The sequence below is a fragment of the Martes martes genome, assembly GCF_963455335.1.
Source record: "Martes martes genome assembly, chromosome: 16".
In the NCBI taxonomy this organism is placed as follows: domain Eukaryota; kingdom Metazoa; phylum Chordata; class Mammalia; order Carnivora; family Mustelidae; genus Martes; species Martes martes.
The window spans coordinates 46,531,585-46,554,529 of NC_137904.1; the positions used below are offsets into that span (position 1 = coordinate 46,531,585).

The 22,945-nt window shown below is 54.6% G+C and overlaps 1 protein-coding gene across 2 annotated transcripts; it reads right to left on the reverse strand.

Moving 5' to 3' along the window:
• Positions 1-1,206: 1,206 nt before the first annotated feature.
• Positions 1,207-21,721, reverse strand: MPP2 (MAGUK p55 scaffold protein 2; the record flags this gene model as incomplete). Of its 2 annotated transcripts, none has more annotated exons than XM_080826122.1 (12): positions 21,598-21,721; positions 16,553-16,671; positions 6,793-6,945; positions 6,512-6,661; positions 5,919-6,146; positions 5,045-5,176; positions 4,823-4,928; positions 4,671-4,739; positions 4,291-4,452; positions 3,211-3,413; positions 2,682-2,810; positions 1,207-1,383 (listed from the first exon to the last, which is right to left on the reverse strand). In XM_080826122.1, the coding sequence occupies exons 1-12, from the start codon at positions 21,626-21,628 to the stop codon at positions 1,207-1,209; spliced, it is 1,659 nt and encodes a 552-aa protein (XP_080682248.1). In that variant the 5' UTR covers positions 21,629-21,721. The 2 variants fall into 2 exon arrangements, with proteins under 2 accessions (XP_080682248.1, XP_080682249.1); XM_080826123.1 differs by lacking the exon at positions 21,598-21,721 and adding an exon at positions 18,225-18,312.
• Between the last annotated feature and the right edge of the window lie 1,224 nt (positions 21,722-22,945).

Below are 22,945 nucleotides of genomic sequence, written 5' to 3' on the forward strand. Positions count from 1 at the left end.
GGATAAGGGTCTCATAAGAAATGGGGACTGATGAGGAGCCCCCAAAATAGGGCCCCAAAAAGTGACCTCCAAAGCAAAACAACCCTTTGCTTCTCTTCTCCCAAAACCGAGACTCACACACACACGCAAACGGCACAAACACAGACCAGGTGCCCGGCCTGAGGAACCTAAGCTGTGCAGGCAGAAACAGTGTGGATGGTGCCCCCTGGAGTTGTACAACAGGGAACCGGCTAGAGCACAGACGTCCTCTGCCAAGCCCCTGCTCCATGGCCGGCTCACAAGCTCCTCTCTGCACCCATCCTCAGTCCCCCAGGCACACCTGATGCGAGTGGGCCACCTGGACCCCGCCGGAGGGACCAAGATGGACTGTGGTCCTGAACAGGGAGCCTAGATGTGCCACCAACCTCCCCCCCAACCACCCAAGCCACGGTCAGCAGTCACAGGCTCCCTGTCACACGGCTCAGCCTTCAGCTCACCCCTCCCTGCGCTGAGCCCTGCGGGGAGCAGAGCCGCCCTGCCAGGGGTACATCCGGAGAAGTCCATGGAGAGACTTCGGCAGTGAAAAGCTGTGCAGGAGGGAAGGACAGTGTGGGGTCCACCTGCGGGCCTCCGCCTCATTCCCAGGGGGCTGGGACCGCACTGCTCCCTGGCTGTGGCAGCCGGCTCAAGCTTTGGCTCCCCCAGCCTTCAAGAGGGCCCCAGGCGGGCACCACTGCCCTGGACTGCCAGGCCTGCTCGCAGGGACGCGAGCCCGCAGGGACGAGGGGTGGGAGGAGCCCGGGAATGGAGTGGGCGTGGCCAGTCTGAGGGGAAAGGGCGGCTTGAGAGAGGTGGCCAGGGGCAGTGTACCTACTGGCCACAGGGCCCCAGAGCAGCTTTCCTCTTCTCTGCACTGGGCATTATGGAGGTGACTCTGACACACTCCGGGGAACAGCCTGGCCCTCAGAGAAGGACATCCGGTGGCCAGGGGGCATCGGGAGTGGGCAGCACCTGGGCACAGTCGTGCCCCATGAACACCCACCTCCTTGGCAGTGCGCGCGTCTGTGCGGAACAGCTTAGGGCCCGCTAGGAGCCATCGTCACCCAGGGAGAGCCAGATGGCTGGGGATGAGAGCTAAGGACCAGGGCTGGGGGTCATGGCTGGGGGAGGGGATGGATTCAGGGTTCTGGGTCACAGCCCAGAGGGGTGCAGTCCCCATGAACAGTCTCAGTACACCCAGCTGACGGGCACCCACTGGGGCTCCGTCCGTAGCTTCTCCATGGCAGCCTGGAGCTCACGAAAGGTCCTCTCCAGGTTGGTGTTGACCAGGCTGAGGTCGAAGTAGTGCCCGTAGCCCCTTTGGATGCGGCTGCTCTCCTCCACAGTCCTCCTCAGGTCGGCCTCCTGCGGCACAAGGGACCCTCCCGGCCATCAGTATCCCCCACGTTCACCCCCATCGTCAGGGGGAATCAGCAGCCTTCCCAATCTGTCCCCCTCCCCCAGAGCCCAGCCATATCAAGTATGGGCTCCCCGGCCTGAGGAGGCAGGAGCCCCTCTCGGCATGCCCCAGGGTGGCTCTCTGGCAAGTCTGGACAGACTAAGGGGTGAAAAGAAGGAAGGAAGGAAGGAAATAAACTTCAGAGAGTGCCACGCAGGGCACACTAACTGCTTTGCAACCCGCATAATCTTTACTGTGGCCCTGCAAGGCAGGACTCATTATTTGCCATTTCCAACAGAGAACATTGAGGTACAGGGAGGTCGCCTGGCCAGCAGGTGCACAGGGTCCGCCTGACTCCAAAGCCAATGATCCCTCCACTCTGGCCAGGTGCCCTTAACCTCCGCAGCCTGAGATACACCTCCCAGGCAGGCCGTTACTGGGGCAACCCCAGGAACCACCACCCCACACCTAGTCGAAGCTGGGCAGCTGGCCAGGCAGGAATGCAGAGGGAACTTTGAATAACGACTTAAATAAGTCAAGGTGGAAGCTCTAGGACTGGCCCAGTTATGTCCCAGTGACCCCAGTTGGTTACATTTGTGGCCAGGGGACTTCGCCTGGAGCCCAGCCCAAGCAGCCTTTTCCAGGGCCTCAGCAGGACTCTGACCTAGGGCCTAAGAGCTGCAGTACCAGCTGTGGCCAGCAGATGGACCCCTGAGCCCAGAGTTCTGCGAACCCGACATCTCCCGGGGAAGCAGAAGGCTGCTCTAAGCGATACCTGGTGGGGAGGTAGGTGTCCTGGGGTTCTGTAATACCTGTCTCGAAGCCACCTCCTCCCTAATGCTAACTCATCCCTCCAGGCAGACTTCCAGCCTCCAGCTTCCTCCTTCCCTTCAGCCTTTCCCTCCAGCTATAGACACCCTCAGACCACCTGGTCCATTCTGCCCACACATCTCCCACTGGCCCTCTGGACTCCCTTTGGTCAGCACTCTGTCCCCATAGAATGGATGGAGCTGTGCGGCTGGCAAAAGCTCCTGCAGCCCAGGCTAGCCGTATCCCTGACTGTAAGACTTTGGACACTTCACTTCCTTGCCCAGACCTCTGTTTTCACATCTATAAAGCGGGAATCACAAGTCCAAACTCACTGATACTTTGGGTAGGCCCCTCTCCCCTTCCCCGATGCCACCTTCTTCCCCTTATCAGCCCCAGCCTGCCCTCTCCCCAAGGCAGCCACCAGACCCCTCCCAGCATACATGAGAGCCCTCACCGTGAGCTGCTTGGTGGACACCCCACTCTCCAGGGCAGCCCGGTTCATGGCCCGGAGGGTCTCAAAGTCAGGGGCCTCGATGAACACCACGTAAGGGACAAACTCAGCTGTTCTCAGCACTTTCACTGCCTGCAGGAAGAGAAGGGGATGGGGGAGTCTATCCCCACAGACATCCTAGAAGGTTGGTGAAGGATAACTGGGTGGGGGGGACAGATATCTGGAAATGGTGGGGAAATAGTACCTGGCATCCTGGGACCTGAGTCCCGGAGATGAATGGTAGAGGAACCACTGGCAGGTGGCTGGGGTTTGGGACACCAGAGGAGGCTAGAGGAGTGGGGGGCCTGGGAGGCTGAGAAAAAGGTTCTAGGTGCGTTGGGTCCCTAGCAGGAGCTGAGGGGTTATATGGGGGGCTGCTTGGGAGACCAGGGCCTGGAAATATATGGGGAGTATGTGGCGGGGCGGGGGGTGGGGCAGCAGAGTACACAGAGGGGAAATGGGCAGGCTGGGAACAAGCAGGCTGGGGCCGTACCTGGGGGTTGACATCCAGCACGCACACCTTGCCGGCGGCAACCACACCCCGGATGGAGTCGATGCGTGTGCCATACAGGTTGCCCTCATATTCGCCATGTTCCAGGTAGCGTCCTGCCCGGATATCGGCCTCCATCTCCCCACGGGACACAAAGCTATAGCCCTGGCCTTCCCGCTCCGAGTCCTTGGGCCGCCGGGACGTGTCTGGGAGAGGGAGGGGCTGAATGAACACAGGCAAGCCGTGTGCCGCCTCAGACACACGTGTATGTGTCCTACGGGAGCCGCACAGCCCAGTAGGTGCAGCCCCCCTCCACCTTCACTGCGCTGTTGCCTTCCCACGCCCCGTGCCCTCGCCCTCATCATTGATACCCACAGATCCGAGACATCCATATTGGGGCGGGGGGGCTCCAGAGTTCACTGCTCCAGCCCAGCGCTCACAGATGGGGGAGATGAGGCCCAGAGAGGGCAATGGGCACCCCAAAGCCACCCACCAAGGTCAAGCGGATCTCGGGTCAGCACTCAGGTTCCTGCCTCCAGGAACCAGGAGCTCTGACCACCCCTGCTGGTTCTGTCACTACATGAGACCCTGTTTCACACGGGTTCCCAACAGGGTTTTTTTTTTTTTAAGATTTTATTTATTTATTTAAAAGAGAGAGCTTGAGGGCAAGGGAGTATGAGTGAAGAGCAGAGAGAGAGGGAGAAGCAGGCTCCCCCGCTGAGCAGGGAGCACGATCGGACCCATCTCAGGAGTCGGGGACCATGACCCGAACCAAAGGCAGATGCTTAACCGACTGCGCCCCCCGGGTGCCCCCCAGCTGGGTTTTTAGCAAGTGAAACATGACAGAAGGAGAGGCAAGGCTTGCCCAGCCCACCGGGGCCCCAGGTTCAAAAGAGGACGTCCCAAACCCTTTCCGGCCTGCAGTTCCCCCATCACCCGCAGGGGGCGCACCCCCCACACCCCCTCCAAAAGTATCCACTTGACTTGATGACGTGCACAGGCCCACTCAGTGAATGTGGCCCTGGCCCCTAGGGCACTCCTGCCTCCTGGCCCCCCACCCAGCAGGGCCCAGCTCCCACTCACAAGGCACTGTGGTGCCGTATCGATCTGGATCCCACATGATGAGCTTGTTCTTCAGGCTGCGTCGGCCCACTCCCTGGGCTCCGATCAGCACCAGGGTTTTCCGGCGGAAGGGGGGCATACGGGCCACCTCCTCATAAATGAGCAGCTCATGGCGGTCAAACTCTGAACACAGGGAGGGGTATCCATCAGGCTACACGGGTGGCATGGGAGGGGCCAGGGGCAAAGGGGCTGGGGCCAGGGACAGCAAAGAGAGAGTAGGCAGGGCCGGACAAGACTGGCAGCATCAGCACAGGGAGGGAGAGCATGCGCACAAGTCCCTGGCGGCTGGAGGGAGCGGGCGGACCGTGTTAGAGGACAGGGAGGGGGCCTCCAACACCCACCTGCATTCTTGGTAGTCAAATACATCATTCGCTTCTTTTTCTTTCCTGAAAGGCTGCCACACAGCGTCCCTGGCCACAGAGAGATGGGCGAGTGAGGCCAGGCAGCCTTGTGTCTGATCCCAGACTAGGGGTTCCAGGGAGGACACTCATACCTGAGGTGGGTGTCAGCTCCAGGTCCCGTTTGACAAAGGCTTTCCGCTTCTCCTCCAGCAGCTGGCTGGGGATGAGCCCAGCGCTGCCCCCTTCCACATGGCATGCCTGCAAGGGATATGGGACAAAGACCTGCCCGAATGAGAAGACACCTCCCCAGGCCCTCGCCTCCCGCCAACACCCCCGGCCCACACCACACCTGGAGACAGACACCGAGCACGCACCTGCCACCAGTTAGCATCGTCCTGGTTTACAATCTGCAGCAAGTCCCCAGCACTGAAGCGCAGGCCCGCCTCTTTGCAGGGGATAAGACTGTCTCTTCCAGGGTCATAGTCGAAGTGGCATTTCACAAATACCTGGGCCAGGGATCACAGAAGGGTCAAGGGAAGAAGGGAAGGCTGGAGGGCAGTACCCTTCTCAGACCAGGCCCCCCCCACTTCCCCCTCCTGAGGGTGGGGGAGTATCACACAGTACCCCGTCTTCCCCCTACCCTCACAAAGATGCAAGAGGCTTGGGCACTGTCCCTCTCCAGGCATGACGCACCCCAGACCCACCCAGCCACCTCCCTGGGACCAGCCTCCCTTTCCATCTAGAACAAAAGGATTCAGAGTGATGGCGTCTCTGCTTGGGGAGGGGGGCATGGACCCATCCACTAAGGAGAAGGCGGGATCACTGGGGAAGGGACACAATCCTGGCACATAAACCAGGATCTCTCGGTCTACCCACACCCTCCGCTTGGCCCAGGGGGCTCTGGCAGATGGCTAGAGAGCCCACAGGAGAAGATGGACAGAGCAGCCAGACCCCCACAATCCACCAACCAGGAGGCAGCCACACAGGACGCGTGGCTACCCGACGTTGCGCATGCGCGCACCCCGTTCGCATCAGCAGGCGCAGGGCTGCATCCATACGGGCGATCCTGTGGGCACCCCAGGCCTTAAATGTGCGCGCATCCCTTGCACATGTGTATGAGTGCCCACAACTAGGGCCAATGCACGAGCATGCGGGAGATGGGGCACTCTCACCCCTGGGCTGTCACCCTGGCGGCTGCCCCTTGGGCCTGGGGCTGGGGGTTAGGGGGAGCTTGGTGGAGGGACCCACCTGGCGGGGCAGATGGGGCTCCTGGTAGCTGGGCAGGATCTTGAGGATGACGCTGCCGCTGGCACTGCGCAGGAGCTCCTGCAGCGCACGGGGGTCGCTGCCCACTGGCTGCCCGTTCACCTCCTTGATGATGTCGCCCACGTGCAGCAGGCCTTGCTGAGCCACCATGCCACCGTGCAGGATGCGTGCGATCACCAGCTCGCCGCCCTCCACGCGGAACGTCACACCCTGGGGGGGATAGAGGGCCGGTATGATGAAGCCCCAGGAGCTCTAAGCCAGAATCTTCAGATGGGTCTCCTAAGCGCCCCTCCATTCCCATCCTCACCCCCTTCTATCCTGGCCTCGCAGAGTCCTCCTCTTCCAACTCTGCCCAAATTCTTCACTCATGGGGGCATTCATGGAGGGAAAGCAGGCGGAGTGGAGAGGATCCTGGCACTTTCTGCGTGCAGCTCAGGTGCACAGGGTCTGTGGTCTCCAGGAGCTACATGGGCCCATCTTCGTCTTTGGCCCTCTCCTGACCAGATCTGGTCTCCACCAGTTACTCTCAGTGACCCCTCCGGACCCCCAGCCCCAGCCCCGCCTTGCGGCCTCACCAGATGCTCTCCAGCTGTCTTGCGGATGCCCACCATGCGCACTGCATCAGGAGGCACTGGCTGGTTGCTGAAGGTGGGGTCCAGGCCAGGGCTGGGGGGTGGTGTCTCATAGGTCTTGGAGGCCACAGAGTCGTGTGTCTCCAGGAGAGACTGTGGAGGTAGTGGAAAGAGGGCAAACCATGAGACAGTGTCCCATGGTCCCTTCCCATCCCTGTGCTAACGTCCTGCCAGGCCCCTCCCCGCAGCCTGCCCCAGCCCCCACCCCAGCCCCGGGCCCAAACCTGGAAGTGGGGCTCCTGGAGGATGCGGGCCAGCTCCGCGGCTGTGCTGCTCTGCTCTGCCAGCTGGGCCAGGTCCCGGAGGATCTCCTGCACGAGCTCTAGGTTGTTGTCCCGCACTGCCTCCAGCTTGGTCTCCTCCAGCCGCTCATGGGCCTGGTGGGGGGTAGGCAGAACAGGTGACACCTGAGGATCCCCAAGAAGCCTGAGGCACCAAACACTGTCCCCTACCAGCTCAGATCCTCACTTCAGACCTCAACCTCGGCATGGCTTCTGACACCAGTTTCAGATCCTCCCTCACCCAGACACAAGCACACTCACGCACACACAGACACGCCTTGCTTTCCCCTTTCTCGCCCCAAACGATGATGAGGACCCAGTTTACAGAAGGAAGAATACAAGCCCAAATGTTCATTCCCATCCTCTTGCCACAGAGGGCCATTAAAATCACCAAGCTGTCCCCAGCCCCCCAGGACCTTATAAGCCTGCGAGTTCAAGGACAGCTTTTTCCACATGACAGCACAGTCTTGGACAACCTGTAGCCCAGGATGAGGAAGCCAGAGAGGTGGAGCAACTTGTTCAAGGTCACAGGGACCCAAACTTGGGTCTCCAGACCTGCTGGCCAGGGCTCTCAGGGAGGGAGGAGACAAGAAATCAGTACAATTGACCCTTGAAGAACACGAGGGTTAGGCACACCAATCCTGCACCATTAAAAATTGCTATGTATGGGGCACCTGGGTGGCTCAGTCATTAAGCATCTGCCTTCAGCTCAGGTCATGGTCCCAGGATCATGGGATCAAGCCCCGCATCAGGCTCCTTGCTCAGCGGGAAGCCTGCTTCTCCCTCTCCCAGACCCCCTGCTTGTGTTCCCTCTCTCGCTGTTTCTCTCTCTGTGTCAAATAAATAAAATCTTTTTAAAAAATCACTATGTAACTTTTGACTCCACGAAAACATAATTACTAATAGCCTACTATTGGCTGAAGTCTTATGGATAATATAAACAGTTGGTTATATACTGTATTCTTACAATAAAGTAAGCTAGGGAAAAGAAAGTGTTAAGAAAATCATAAGGAAGAGGAAACATATTTGAGGCACTGTACTTTATTTATTAAGAAAAATCCACACATAAGTGAATTCACAAGTTCAAACCCATGTTGTTCAAGGGTCAACTGCCTACAGTGCCAGGAGAGGGCCCTGTACCTATTTGTCCCTCTACAGACCCTGGGCTCCATGACAAGGTGTTGCTCTGAAAAAAGGGAAAGGCAGCTTTCTCCAGGGACCAGCCCAGCCGGGAGAGTCATGTTAGTTGGGTCAGGAAGTAAGGAGTACCAGGTCAGGGATATGCATGAAGACTTTTTTCTCTCTGAGTCGTTTGAAAAAGAAGTCACCTCACCCCAGAGTCGTTCAGCATACATCACCTAAGAACAAACAGGAGATCTGCCACATAAACTACAATCCCATTATCACACGCAGGAAGTTCAACATTGAAACGCTGATATAATATAATCTATAATCTATTTAAATGTTCACTGTTGTCCCAAACATTTCCCCTTATAGATTCATTTTTGTGTTTTTTGTTTTGTTTTGTCCCTGATGGACAATCTCAACAAGGACCAGGTGTTACATTTGGTTGTCCCATCATTTTATTCCCCTTTAATCTAGACCAGATCCCAATAACTTTTGGTCTTTCAGGACATTTAAAGTTGTTTGTAAAATGCTCCACAACTGGATTTTCCTGATTGTTTCCCCATGATTAGACTCAGGTTAGTCATTTAGGCAAGTGCTCTACATAAGTGATCTTGTGTCTTTCCCACACCTTGAGACCCTGTGACTGTTCTGCTCCCCAACAATCTTTCACTGATGAATTTAGCATTCATTTATGAACCCTGCCTAAGCCAATTCTTTTTTTTTAAGGGGGGGAGGAAGGGGCAGAGGGAGAGAGAGAGAATCCCAAGCAGGCTCCCATGCCCAGAATGGAGCTGGACCCGGGACTGGATCTCACGACCCTGAGATCATGACCTGAGCTGAAATCAAGAACCGGATGCTTACCCAACTGCACCACCAGGCCCCCCAGACAATTCTTAAATTGGGAGTTGCAAAATGGTGATTTTTTAACTTGTCATTCCTTCTATATTTATTAGTTGGCATTCTACTATAAGGGAGAGCTTGTCCTCTTTCCCCTCTCACCTCTGTTCCCTCTCCCCTATGTCCCTCTCTCTGCATCACTATGGATTCTTTTTACCGTGTGCTCTAAATCATCACCATCACTATCTTCATTGTTTCAATTTATCCCCAATTTGTGCAGTAGGAGCCCCAAACACACCTGCATCCTTTTGACATTTCCCATCAGTCCTTGAACACCTTCCTCCTTCTTCCACGGGCTCATCCTATACTTTCCCCACTCCAGGTCTGGACTCAGCAATTTCTCCAAGGAGCTTGGATTCCTTTTGGCAGGGAATGGTATTTAGAAACCAAAATCTGGGCAGCTGGTGCTCATTGCTTCTGGGGTGTTACTTATAGCCATTGGTCAATACTGATTATTCCAAATAAAATCTAAGTCTGCAAGATTTTCCTCATCTTCTCTCATTCCATATCTGTACCTCCCTTCTCCCTCAGTGAGAATTTATTTCCCAAGAACATTAATATACGTATTCATTTGTTCTGTCCTCTAATATTCAAAAAGATCTCAAAATTGCTAAATGACCGCTGCTACCTATCACAAACTTCAGTAAAAATCAAGATGTATTTGCAGTTCTTTTTGTCCTCAGGATAGCCTAAAACCACTTACAGCATTTATGGAAATGTTCAACATCTGTGCTGCCCACTGTGGTAGTCACATGTGGCCACTGAGCAATATGACAACTACGACTGAGATACTGAACTTTTAATTTTATATCAGCATTTTGGTTTACTTAAGTATTTTCATTTTCATTTAAGTATTTTTTTTAAGATTTTTATTTATTTATTTGACAGACAGAGATCACAAGTAGGCAGAGAGGCAGGCAGAGAGAGAGATTGGAGGAAGCAGGCTCCCCGTCGAGCAGAGAGCCCAACTCGGGGCTCGATCCCAGGAGTCTGGGATCATGACCTGAGGGGAAGGCAGAGGCCTTAACCCACTGAGCCACTCAGGCGCCCTTCATTTTCATTTAAGTATTTAAATAAATACTCACATGTGGCTGTTGGCTACTGTATTAAGAAGTACAGCCTTGGGGTGCCTGGGTGGCTCAGTGGGTTAAAAACTCTGCCTTCGGCTCAGGTCATGATCCCAGGGTCCTGGGATCGAGCCCCGCATTAGGCTCCCTGCTTGGCGGCAAGCCTGCTTCCCCCCACACCCCTGCCTGCCTCTCTGCCTACTTGCGATCTCTGTCTGCCAAATAGATAAATAAAATCTTAAAAAAAAAGAAGAAGAAGAAGAAGTACAGCCTTAGCCTATATCTCACTTAGGGTATACAGTCAGAATATTATGAGCAAAAGTAACTAGAATTAATTCCCTTTTCTATATGGTTATGTTAACAATCTAATAGGTGGATGGATTCACTTACCCACACTTAGTTTCAGAGTTAACTTTTTCATTCTTTTTAATTTATTTGTATTTTTGGAATATGCACAACATTTACATGGTTTGAATTTTAAATCTATATAAAAAATAAATGGAAGGAAGTCTCATTTCCATCCTCATCCCTTCTACCTTATTCACACCCACACTAGAGGAGATCATTTTCATTAGTTCCAATTTATTCTGTTTCTTTTCACAAAAATAAGTACAAATTTCTCTTTTTTACATAAAAGATAGAACACAATACCTACTCTTTGATTCCTTGGGGTTTGTTTGTTTGTTTAATTGGCTTGGTTTGCTCTTGGTTTTTTACTTAACAATATGCCCTGGAAATCACTCTATGCTGCTACTTGCAGACCTTCCTTTATTATTATTATTATTATTATTATTATTATTATATTTTAATTACTGCATTTGAATCACTGCATGACTGGAGGACCATACTTTATTCAACCAATCTCATGGGTATTTACATTATGTCTAATATTTCACTATTGCAAATAAAGCTGAAGTGAAGAACCTGGGGCAGCTGTTGACTGTCTATAGAGAAATCTTCCATGTAAATTCCTGGGTCAAGCAGAAGACACAGGTTTGATTTTGTTAGATACTGACAACCTCTTTCCATTGGCCTTGGGCCACTTTGTCCTCTCCCCAGCATCGGATGAGAGACTTTCCTGAAGCCCAGCCTGGACCAAGTGCACAGCTAGCTAAGGGTGCAAGCCAGTACTTGAACCCCGATCTGTCAGCTCCTGATCCACAGCCAGAAGCAGACTGCAAAGGCAGAAACTCCACACAGTCATTTCTTAGAGAGCTTTTCCTTCTGCCCTCCATGCCAACCTCTCTGATCTTGGCAGAAGACAGGGAATTCTCATTTGAAGTCTAGGCTCATAATTAAATAGCTCAAATACTGAAAGGAGTCCCAGAGAATGGTGTGCCAGAAGGTAAAGTCACTCCTCCATCTGGAACTGATGATATGATTTGCTTTGGTCAGTGGGACATTAGCAAATGTGAGGCAAGCAGAAGCCTGGAAAGTGCTTGGGACTTGGGGCTTGTCCTCCCTTGCTGCTGAGACTGCCTTGCGGAGTACCCTGGGCCCCCTCCTGGAGGACAAGAGAGCACACTATCCTAGAATTTGCAGCCTTCCCAGCTGAGACACCAGCCATGTGAAGGAGAATGTCCTAGACCACCCTGCCCCAGCTGAGCAGCCCAGACCAGCAAAACCACCCAAATGATCAAAAAGATCATGAGAAATGAAACATGGTTGTTTTAAGCCACCAAACTGTGGGATGGTTTGTTACACAGCAGAAGCTGACTGATACACTGAGCTCCTCACCACTGTAGCTTCCAATTGTCCTGTCCCCTGGTCAGAATCTCTATTTCAGTGACCTGCCCCCTCTCCTTCATTCTTTTGGGACCCTGTCTTGCTTTTTCAACTCTCACCCTGGCCTTGTCACAGGAATGGAGTCTTCCCAGTGAACTCTAGCCCCATGGCCAAGACTGCATTGTAACAACTCCTTATCGTTTGAAAAACACTTCTACACCCATGATTTTCCCCAACCCCACCATGTCCCTGAAAGAGAGACATCATTATCCCCACTTTTTGGAAGAAATAACTAAAGGTCAGAGAGGTTGTCAGACATACTAAAATCACACAGCCAGCCAGTGACTCTTCTGACTCCAAACCCTATGTTCTTTCTACCTCATCTCATATGGATTAGATCACAGGCCTCCCAGCTGGCAGGATGTCCCCACTGGTAACAGTTCACCTGAATTTCTGAATGTCACCTGACTTGGATTCCTCACCTTGGCCTTGCCTGTTGTCAGAACATCTGCTGCTGGATTCAAGTCAGCCTTCCCAGATGTCACCTACTGGATAGGGCTGTAGCTGTCGTCTGCAGCTAACCCCACAGATTTATGATCTGTTGGCCAGATTTGACTTCCCTCCAGAGCCTTTCCTTCTGGATTTGTCCCCTGAGGCCCTGCCCCTCCCTGGTCTTAGATCTACTCAGCCCAGCCCCTCCCACACTGTCTGCACAGCCCCAGCGGGGAGAGGCAAGTTCCACTCCACAAGAGTAAGGGAAGGAGATTAATAGCTATTATTAATTCCTGCTTAACTATTCCTGAGTTTATGGGCCACTTCGCCAAGAGAACCAAGGTTTTACAGCTGGATCTTTTTACAACTGGATCTGAGTACTTATATCTGTTAGGTTAGGAATGTGTCTCTATACATACAATCGTTAAAATTGATAAGGAGTTCAAAGTAGGTCCCAATGTCCAAAACAAGTCATGTGGTCAAGTCCAGATTGAAGAATGGAGAAACTCTACCTTTTGGTGAGGGAAGTGACAAAGGCCCATTGCAGAGGGTCACACGTACAGGGATGGAAGGAGTTCTTACTGAGCTCAGATGGTCTTTTTGGAGATGCACTTCTTGCTTGTCTCACAGCTAGCTCAATGGAGAGAAGTCACAGGGTCCCCCTAGCCAGTCAGCCTCTTACTGGGAGTCTCAGTAGTGAAGAAAGGTCCCCATCACTTTCTACTGCACTTTATGCATCTGAAACCATCCTGGGAATCTCCTGGGAGGAAATTCTGACCAGCTTATCCCCAAGAACAATTCTGGAGAAGGGAGTTTATGTCTACTGCCTGATCTAGCTGATTCTAGGTTAGGCTGTACTGGGAGGTCCCAGGGCAACAGACTTGGACCCCCTCCGGAGAACAAACTCTCTGGCAGCTCATTCCCACAACCTCAGTGCTGCGTCTGCTACTCCGTGATCATGCCATAGATACTCATCAAATCGAAGATGGATGACTGAGTGAGTGACAGTCATCCAGCCAGCAACTCCCTCACTGGAGAGCTGTCCAGTGGACCAGACAAAGACACCAAAGAACACCACCGAGGGCAATCATGCTTTGGAAGGGCACTTCTAACCCCGAGATTCTGCCTTCCTGAAAGCTCCCTCTTTCACTGGCTGTCTCACTGTAGAGGCAACATCTAACAGGACCCAGAGGTGACATGGTCTAATAAATCCTACTCTGAAATCAGCTTTGGCAGGTTACAGGTGGGGAGGGGTCAAAATGTGTATATTCAGCAATGCCACTGCCAAGTGTCCACCCTAGAGAGACTCTTACACATGTGCAGAAGCAGAGGAATGCAAGGACGCTCCCCGCAGCGCCGCTCTGAATAGCGAGGAAATCAACAAGGTACATTCTTGTACCTGTCTCTCAGTAGAACCAATAAATAAATACACTGGGCTCTATTTTATATACTGGAACACCACACAACAGTTAAAATGAATCTACACAGGGCACCTGGGTGGCTCATTTGGTTAAGCATCTGCCTTCAGCTCAGGTCATGATCCCACAGTCCTGGGATTGAGCCCCACATCGGGCTCCCTGCTCGGTGAGGAGTCTGCTTCTCCCTCTCCCTCTGCCTGCCGCTCTCCCTGCTTGTTCTCTCTCTCCATCAAAATAATCTTTTAAAAAATAAAATAAAATTAATCTATCTGTATCTACATCTATACTTATGTCAGGAATCATGTTACTTACATAAACTAGAACTCTCACAAACCTAAGCGGCTCGCGCTATCATTCCATTAGGGAACATTTAAAATCCCATATCCTAGGGACGGATTGTGTACATCTGAACACATTGGTAGGCAAGAGAGGCAAACATTCAGGGGTGGGATGCCATCTACCTCAAGCCAGGGGTCACCTGCTGGGATGGAAAGCAGTGGAAATGGGACCAAGGAGGGGTACCAGCGGCATCACACTTCTTCTTTCTTATAAAGACATGGCAAGAATGCAAGACGGTGGGGTCAGCATTCCCATCTTGGAGATGATACTCAGAGGGCTGTTCAGTTTTTTCCTATACTCTCTGCATTCATTCATTGAGCAAATATTCCGTGAGCACCTACTCTGTGTAAGGCACTGTTCTCGGCCCCGGGGACACAGGCAGACATGCCCCGCCCTGCTGGAGCTCACACTCTTCTTTGTTTGAAACACATACGATCCCTTATTTTTATTTTTAATCCATAAATACAATCCTTGACCACTGAATGGAAAGCGTTCTGCCTTTCTTCAATCCCCTCCCCCACCCCGCCCCAGTCTGCTCAGTTTTCTCCTCCCCAGAATATTCTACTTTCACCCTCTGCCCTTAGCAACCTCCCTGGGTCTTCAGCCATTGCACACATAGAACATTCCCCATGACCAGGCCATGTCCTGGGGTCACAGCATCCCCTGCGCAGCTTTCTCCCTCCAGTGGGGCCTGGCCCCCCTCCACACCCCATGCCAGAGCCGGTCACAGCCATCCCATGACAGAGTCCACATCCCCACCCTTGTGGAAAAGCTGCCACCTGGCTACCCTCTCCCGCTGTCTCATCACTGTCATCACCAACTTCCTGGTCACCCCACCGCCATTCCATGGGACCCTTAGCCCATCTCAGTCTTGTCCCACCCCAATGCCTGCCGTACCCTAGATTCCAACGCCAGCTACATGCAAACCTTCCATTTCTGGGCCTCTTGCATATTGCTGACCTCCCTGTCCGCCACAGCTATACCCTAAATTGTCATGTCATCCCCCAAAACTGTCCTCCTTGGAAATCTCCCACCTCCCTCTCTCTGAACTCTGTCTTCTCTTCCAGCTACCCACTTTCTCCCCAAATGCTTGGTGACCTCAGAGAGCCCCCAGCCCTTCACCTCCATATTCTTCCTGCCTCTGTCTCCTGCCGATCCCCCTCTCCAACCCTCCCAGTGATACCCTGAGCCACCTCCGCTCCTCTGTCCCCTTCATGCCGCCCCCTGTGTCTCAGCCTTCACAGCCGACACCCAGCACATACCTGGACCAAAGCCACACCCTTTACTCCCAGCATCCCAGGACTGAATCACCCCCACCCTAGAAAGTCAGGCACCTGCCATGGTCAGTCTGGGGCTCTGTCAATCCTGCTCCCCGGCTTTGGTGGGGTCCCTCTCCTCTCCCTTCAGTGATTAGTTGAGTCTTCATTTCCAAATCCCCCGGTTCAACCATGATCCCTGATTTCCAGCAGACAACTGCCCCCCTTTTCTGGAAAATCTGAGCAAGTAGACAGGATTCCCTGCAACTCCGTTGCCTCTACCCCAGGAAAGGGGGCACCCTTCTATCCACCCCCACCCCTCCCAACCCTGCCTCTGAGCCTCAGCCTCGTACCCACCCTGCGCAGAATCCTGGGTACCTTGTTACCCCCACCCCTCACCTTCCACACCCAAACGCCCTGCCAATTCACTTCCTAAATACTTCTCTCATCCTCCCCTCCCTTAAGCCCAAGGTTTACCACAAGTCTAGTTCAGGGTCATCCCCAACTGTGGCCTTTCCTGCTCCAGCCATGACCCTCCAACCACCCTCCATGGGGCTGCCAGAGGGATGCTCCGAAAACGTCCATATCCTATCATCAAACCCCCCCTTAAAACCCACAAAGGGGTCCATGTCATTTACAGGACATAACAGGACAAGGCCCAAGCTCCCAGTGCCCTCCACAACCTGAGAGCATGTCTGCGGCTTACACTCCCTGTCTCAGACCTGAAGCTTCAGCCTCACACCCACCCTTAAGTCCCCTCACAGACCTCTGGCTTTTTCTCACCTCTGTTTCTGCTCAAGCTCTCCACTGGCCCCAAATGCCCTCCCCCTCCTCCTCAGTCTTTCAGATTCAGCTCAAGGGGCCCTTCTTCCAGGAAGACTTCCCTGGCTACCCCAAACCAGGTTAGACATCCGCCCTTCACATTCCCAAAACGCCTAGCGCATCTGCCTCTAGCAGAGCCACTACCAAATGCTTAATAACTTTCTCTCCTAGTGAGTTTCTCCCCCACCTGACGCACATGGCAAGTGACCTTAAAAAGACATCTGCACAAAATGCCCAAAGGCAGAGGGGACAGACAGGATGAACTCTTGAAGACTCCAAGGTACAGGCACCAATCGCACCACCACCCCACCCCCCCACCCCCGCCAAACTGGCAGTCATCCCACCCACCTGGGCATGTCCACACTCTCACTGGCCAGGCATGGGACTGCCCACCACCTGCTGTCCTGCAGACTCATCACCTGGGCAGGGATATTCTCATGGAGTCCCTCCACGGGGGGTCTTCTGGGCCACACGCCCCGTTCCCAAGCACCCTATGGCCAACACCCCATAAACTCCCTAGGCACAGTGCCCTCGTGCCCACCTCCCTGGAGCACTATACCTTGGCCAGGGATCTCACTATGGGACTTTCCATAATGCCTCGAAGGAAGATCAGGTCCAGTTCTGCAGCCCCCGTGGCATTGGGGAGCGATCCCAGGTTGTCCAGGACTTGCTGCATGGCTGGGGAGAAGTGGCAGGTGATGAGACACAGGAACTAGTGGGGCACCAGAGCAATCCCACCCCTCCTCCCCCATGTCCAGCAGAAGACGGCCCCTCTCCAGCAGCCGCTCCCCCCTGCCCAGCTCAGGCACTCCCAGTCCCTGAATGTCCAGGGCTGGGGTCTAGGAGACAGGCAGGGGGACAGTTTCCTTGAGCTGGTCTCTAGGCCCTAGGTAATGCTAGCCTAGGCAGGTGGGAGGGTTTGGGAATCAGGAAATGGACTCTGACGTGGGAGGAGGGGAGAAAGGGAAGCACTTGTCAGGTTCCAGGTTCTGCCCTGAATCAGAGAGCCACAGACTCCTCACATGATCTCTGGATGGGCTGAAGTCCCAGGACTCAGCCACCTGCACCTAGGGGGCTCAGGGATAGGAGAGACAGTACTTGGAGCGTGTCCCTGAGTGTGGGCCCAGAGTCAAGCAGGCAGTCATGCAGGACGTTAGCGCTTGTACAGTACACAGTACAACAGCAGCACTAATTCCACATGATTTTTCAAAAGTCATGGTCCCTCACTGGCCTCAGTCTTTCCCTCCTGTAAAATGGGTGAGTGGAACTGGACAGTGTCTACAGGCCCTTCAGCTCGGTCAGAGAGTGATCTATTAACGTTGAGAAGTTAATATAGATCATAGGAAGCCAAAGCTATGGCCCAGAACATTGACAGGAGCTGGGGAGACAGGCACCTGGGGTAGCTGTGGGTGCCAAAGGGCAGAGATTAGACCAAGTCAGCCCAGAGATCAGCAACCCCTCAGCCTGCCATGGGACATAACCAAGGACATGAGAACACCTGACACAGCTATGGCAGTGGCTGCTGAGATCTGAGGTGGGGCTTGTCTGTATGTACCCACGGAGGTGGGAGCTCCTAGCTGTCGCAGGTTCTGGGGGGAGGAAGGGGGAAGCAGAGTGTGCCCAGCTGGGGGCAGAGATGGGCAGGGGGTATCATTACTCTGCCACCCAGCCACCCACGCCTGCATCTACATAACAGAGCTCAATCCGTGGAGGGGGGCGGACACAGTCCCTGGCTCCTCTCACCACTCTTGTCAGAACCCCCTTCTCCAGGAAGGAACAGGGATGGGGAGGAGGGGGCACTGAAACTGGAGAAGCAGACATGGCTCAGGGACCCCCCTCCACCCCTCCTCCTCCCCACCTTGTCCAGAAACAACATCCAAGCCCGCCCTCTAGATCCCTCCTGCCCAGGCCTGGGCTTGGTATTGATCAGACACCTGCAAGGCCTTTAGAGGCCTCGGAAAGAAGCCAGGGCAGGGACCCTCCCCACTCTGCCAGGGTATCCTGGGATCCACCCTCCCCAGCCATCCTCACCTACAAGACTCACAAGCCTGTCAGCCTCGGAGGAGGACAGAGCCGGGGGCAGTGAGAGCCCTCTGCCCAGGCCAGCTCCCTTAGGTTCCCGAGGGCCTGCTCCCAGGGCCCCCCTCTCCAGATGCCCAAACCCTGAGGAAGGAGGGTAGATGAAGGGGCCAGCTCTCGCCCGGCAGCCTCCCCACCCCACCTTTCCCTACCTTCCCTCCGGAGATCGGCTTCCTCAGAAGAGCCCAGGGATACACCCTCCAAGGAGGCCCCGCTGCCTGGGCTGCCCGCCATGGCTGCCCCCCACACCCGGCTCCGGGGCTCCACGAGTAGCCTCTACACAGCTGTCGCTGCTCTGCCAGCCCGAGGGGGGCCGTGCTCGAGGAGGCGGGACCCGGGGGAAGCGCCAGCTGCGGGATCGGCCAATAGCAAGGCTCAGTCTCCCTGACCGCCTTGCTGATTGGCCAAAGCCCCAACGGGAGCAGCCGGGTGGGGAGGGGGCGGTGCCAGAGCCGAGAGTGGGGCGGTGGCAAAGAGTCCCGGTCCTCCCGCAGCCTGATCGCACCTCGCTCCCGGAGTTCGCACCCGCGGGGGTCCGGAGGGGGCGGCTGAGGGGAGGTTTGCGGGGCAAGGCGTTGAGGCTGCCGCCCCTTCAGAACCGAAGCGGTGCTCAGAGACCCCCCTCTCACAGCCCAGCTGTGGGAAACCCAAGGCGGGGTGCGGATTTGGCACCGGCTTGTTCCCGCCCCCCTCTTCTGGAAGTCTCTGCTCTAAAACCCGCATGCCACTTCCTCCTCTTGCCCTCAGACCTCTACGTTCCTTCTCCAGGCCCAGTTTCCTTTACAATGACCTCCTCAGAATCAAAGGAAGCCCCCGAGAATGACTCTCAGTCCTCCGCAAGGAGCAGGAGCACCACTGTGGCATGGGACAAATACCGCAAGCCCCAAATGCCTCCCCCACCTGCTAGCCATGGGGCGGGGGGGAGGCCTGGGGGGGGGGGAAAGGAGGGGAAGGGAGCGGCCTCACAGTCTGACCCCACAAAGCAGCAGTGGCCTCTCCCCTCCCTCATCTCACATTGGCTCCTCCCCTTAGGTTAGGGATGGTGCCTGGTGGGCAAGTCAGGCATCTTGGAAGGGAAAAGGTGAGGATGCATTCTCGCAGCAGGGACCCCGGTGGGCAGGAGCATAGAACTTGGCAGTTACCCCAGCCCAGTGCCTCCATTCCTCTGATACCCTGTACCCATGAGGACACCACCAGCTGAGGCTGCCACCAGACAGCCATTCCCAGAGGAGTGGCACCAGGTCGAAATGCACCCCTGGTTGCCATGGCAGCAGGAGGGATTACACACCAGGACATTAACCCAGGGATGCAGGAGAGATTTAAAGGGACAGCTTCACCTCAAAACGGCCCGCATCCCAGCTTTGATTCAAAGAAAAGAGGGAGTCAAGTAAAGAGGGCAGAGTGGGCAGGTCTCCAGGCCTGAAAACTCCAGGGGCAAGTTCTCTGAACACTCAGCCCATGCCATGGCCCACATATCCCCCAGCCTGTCACCCACCCTCAGGAAAGGGCCCCTCCACTTTACTAGAAGGAGAGGTGGGTCTCTCTATGAGAGTACACTCACACCATCTCCCCTCCGCAATGACAATGGCTGTGTTGAGCCATAGGGAAGGGAACTGTTGGCTTCACTCTGCAGGTCTCAAGGCTGGAATCTCCCTGGGAAGGGAGCAGGGAGAGGGAGGGTGACCCTGACCTCAGAGGTGGGTGACTCTGACCACAGCTGCCTCTCTTATCAGGCCTATAGGAAGTGTAATAGCCACCAAGTGAGAAGAAGTAGACCCATCATCAGATTTTTGGGGCCGGGAGCCAATTTAGCCTAGGGTGGGGGCAGGGAGGGCTGCCTGCAGGAAGGGCCAAGAGGCTCATAGCTTGGGTCACACATCATCTCTTTACAGAATAAGAAACTCAGGATCCAAGAGGTTAAGCAGCTTGTTCCTATCCTCCTTCCTTTGGATACAGGAAGGCAGAAGTAGCTGATGACATAACACCCAGGGGATCAGGGGCCCCAGGGGTCCTCAGAGGAAGCAGGCACATTCCCTCTTCCCTTGTCTCTTGCCTCCACTCCCTGCCTGGTCCCCACTGCACCCCCACCACGCCCCCATCAAGTGGCCTGCAGCAGGGAAGTCAAATTCTCCTCCCTCTACAGCCCTACCAGGCACTATTAATGGGTTTACTGGGCAGCCCCAGATTGAGAGGCCTTTAATCACAGGCTTAATTAACCCCTAAGCAGCTTACAGTGAGGCCCAGGCAGACCGGAGCAGGGGAAGAGCCCAGGGGACTCAGCAAGCTGGACACAAGGTGGGGAGCACTGAGCCCTCCAAGGCCACCAAGGCTGGGGGACATTAGTACACTTCCTCCACGACATGGAGAAAAGGTCTTTGGGGGGGGGGCAAGGGTGTCACAGTTTAGGGTCTGGCCCACCCACAGCAGCCTTCACTTTCTCGAAGGGGAGGGACAGGGGAGTTATTCTAACCAAACTGGGAGGCCTGGAATATCTTGCAGAGGCAGCAGCAAGGCCAGCAGCAAAGGAAAGGGCTGCAGGGGCAGGAGGCACCCAGGCAGGGAAACGTCAGACAAATCAGAGCAAAACCAGAGCAGGCTGAGGTGTGAGGGCCCGTAGCCTCCAGCATAGGGAACTTCACCTGGTAGGGCCCTGACTGCACATGGGGTCCATGAACCCCCAGAACAGAACACAGATTTTGTGCAGAGAAGCATCTGTCTATGAGGAAGGCCCACGGCCGTCATCAGATTCTCAAAAAGGGATCCAGGACCAAGAAAAGTTAAGAACACTTTTCTTATCCGATCATATCACCTTACAGATGGGAAAACGTAGGTCCTAAAAAAAAAGACCCAAGGTCACAGGCTCACTGAGATCATAACCCAGCAGCACCCCTAACAACTGTGCACACCCCTATCAGGAATATACTTTCCGAGTCACAGCCTTAGAGTGTCACATCGACCTCTTTATAGGAGAAGAGACACAGCCTCCAAAAGGCTAAGAAATTTGCCCCTGAGGCTTCCTAGCTCATCTAGGCGACCCGCTCCCTTGCCCCACAATCTCCCAGAGAAGCAAGTTCCAGGCTTCCTCAGCTGACATTCTCCACGTGCAACTCCTAGTGTCCCAGGACACAGCCCCAAGCCCATCCCTGGCACAGGCTGCTTCACTCCACCGATCTGGTGGTCCCAGGCTGTCCTCCAAGCCCCAGCCATCCTCCAATTTCCCAGTCCTAAGGTCCACCTCACCAACCAGTGGCCCCAGGCCATTGCCCTCAGCAATACTGGGAATCATCTCTGGCCCACCACAGAGGTGAGTTGAGCTGTGTCTCCGGCCGCACCCTTGAGCAGGTGCAGCAGAGCCTTGGAAGCCGCCCAAAGGAAAGGCCGAGTGGCAGAATGGAGCAGTGGTGGGGGACAGTTCATTCTTACCGGTGACTGTGGGAGAGACTGACCGCTGCTCTCCACCCTCAAGGCCCTGCCTGGCACTCTCCGAACCACTGATACAAATGGACATCCTTGACCCCTTCTTACCAGACTCAGAGTTGGTGGCGGCAACTGGCATGGTGAGGTCTTGGAGGGCTCTGAAATGTCTCTCCTAGAGGAGGGGAGAGAAAAGAATGAGAAAGCACAACGGCAAAGCAATGAGGGAAGGAATTAGGAAGAGCCTCCCCTCGGGATGGGGGCATTCCCCAGAGGCTGCAGGATCCCACAGTCCTGGGAGGCAGGAAGAGCAGATATCACATGCCCCTTTCTCCAAGGAGGAGGGGAGGAGGTTCAGAGAGGTTAATTGCTTTGCCCAAGGTCATGAAGCTAATAAAGAGAGCCACATGGAACACCCAGGTTTTATGACTTTAAAAAAAAAATTATGTTTCTGCCTGCCATTTGTCCTTTATATCTTTGGGGGGTGGTCTGAGTCTGGAATCTGAGTCAAAAGCAGGAAAGATGGGCATTCCCAGACTGTAAGCTCCATGAAGTCAAGAACTACACCTGTTTTATTTTGCTTCTGGATCCCAAACCTAGCTAGTGTAGGTGCTCTACAAACATTTGTGTGTCTGGCTGGCAGAAATGAAGTCATACTTTCCCGAGGCCTCTCTGACTTCCACTTTCTCCATTTGCCCCTTCTTAGTCCAGAGCTGGGACAAGAGAATCAGGGGGCTCCCTATTCTCCAGGGGAGGGCACAGGGGGATACCCACTACCCTTCTTCCCTTTGCCTTCCTGGGCACTTGCTACTGGAGAAAACCCTAATTCCCAGTTGCCATGACAACTAGAGGCAGTGGCTCACAGCAGGGGTGGGGGAGAAGAGGGAAGCAGCTGGCAGTGCCCACTTTAGGACCGAATGCCTGCTGGGCCCTGGGGGGCAGGGAGTCACAACTTCATCTCCCCCCCAAAAAAGGACTCTACTCAGAGGGATCATCACCAGGTTTTAAGAAAACCCTCTCTCTAGTCCTGTGCCTTCCACCCCCAGACCAGAGCTGGTCACCTGAGCTCAAGTGGCAGAAATCACAAAGGTTGGGGAATGACTCCCCTTCTTCCTGGGTCTTCCCCTAAAGACATGAAGAAAGGTGTTTTCAGGGAAAAGAAGGGCACCCTCTGTCAGGCTAGGACCCAGGCTGGTAGAAATGCCCAGGATCTCCTGTGCCAGCCAGTGCCCCTGTGCCCACCCCTGCTGTCCCTATGCCTTCCCTCCTCCCCCATCCAAGGTCCTGACCACCTGGAACCTGGAGCCTTCTCCTGGCTGATGCTATTCTCCCTGACTCTTACTGGCAGAGCAGACCCCAGACATCCGCCTTCCTTAGAGACTGGAAGGTGAGAAGAGGCAGGGAGGATCCTGTCCCCTGGAGTCTTGCCCAGCCTGCCTGGGTTTTTCTCTGGATAATC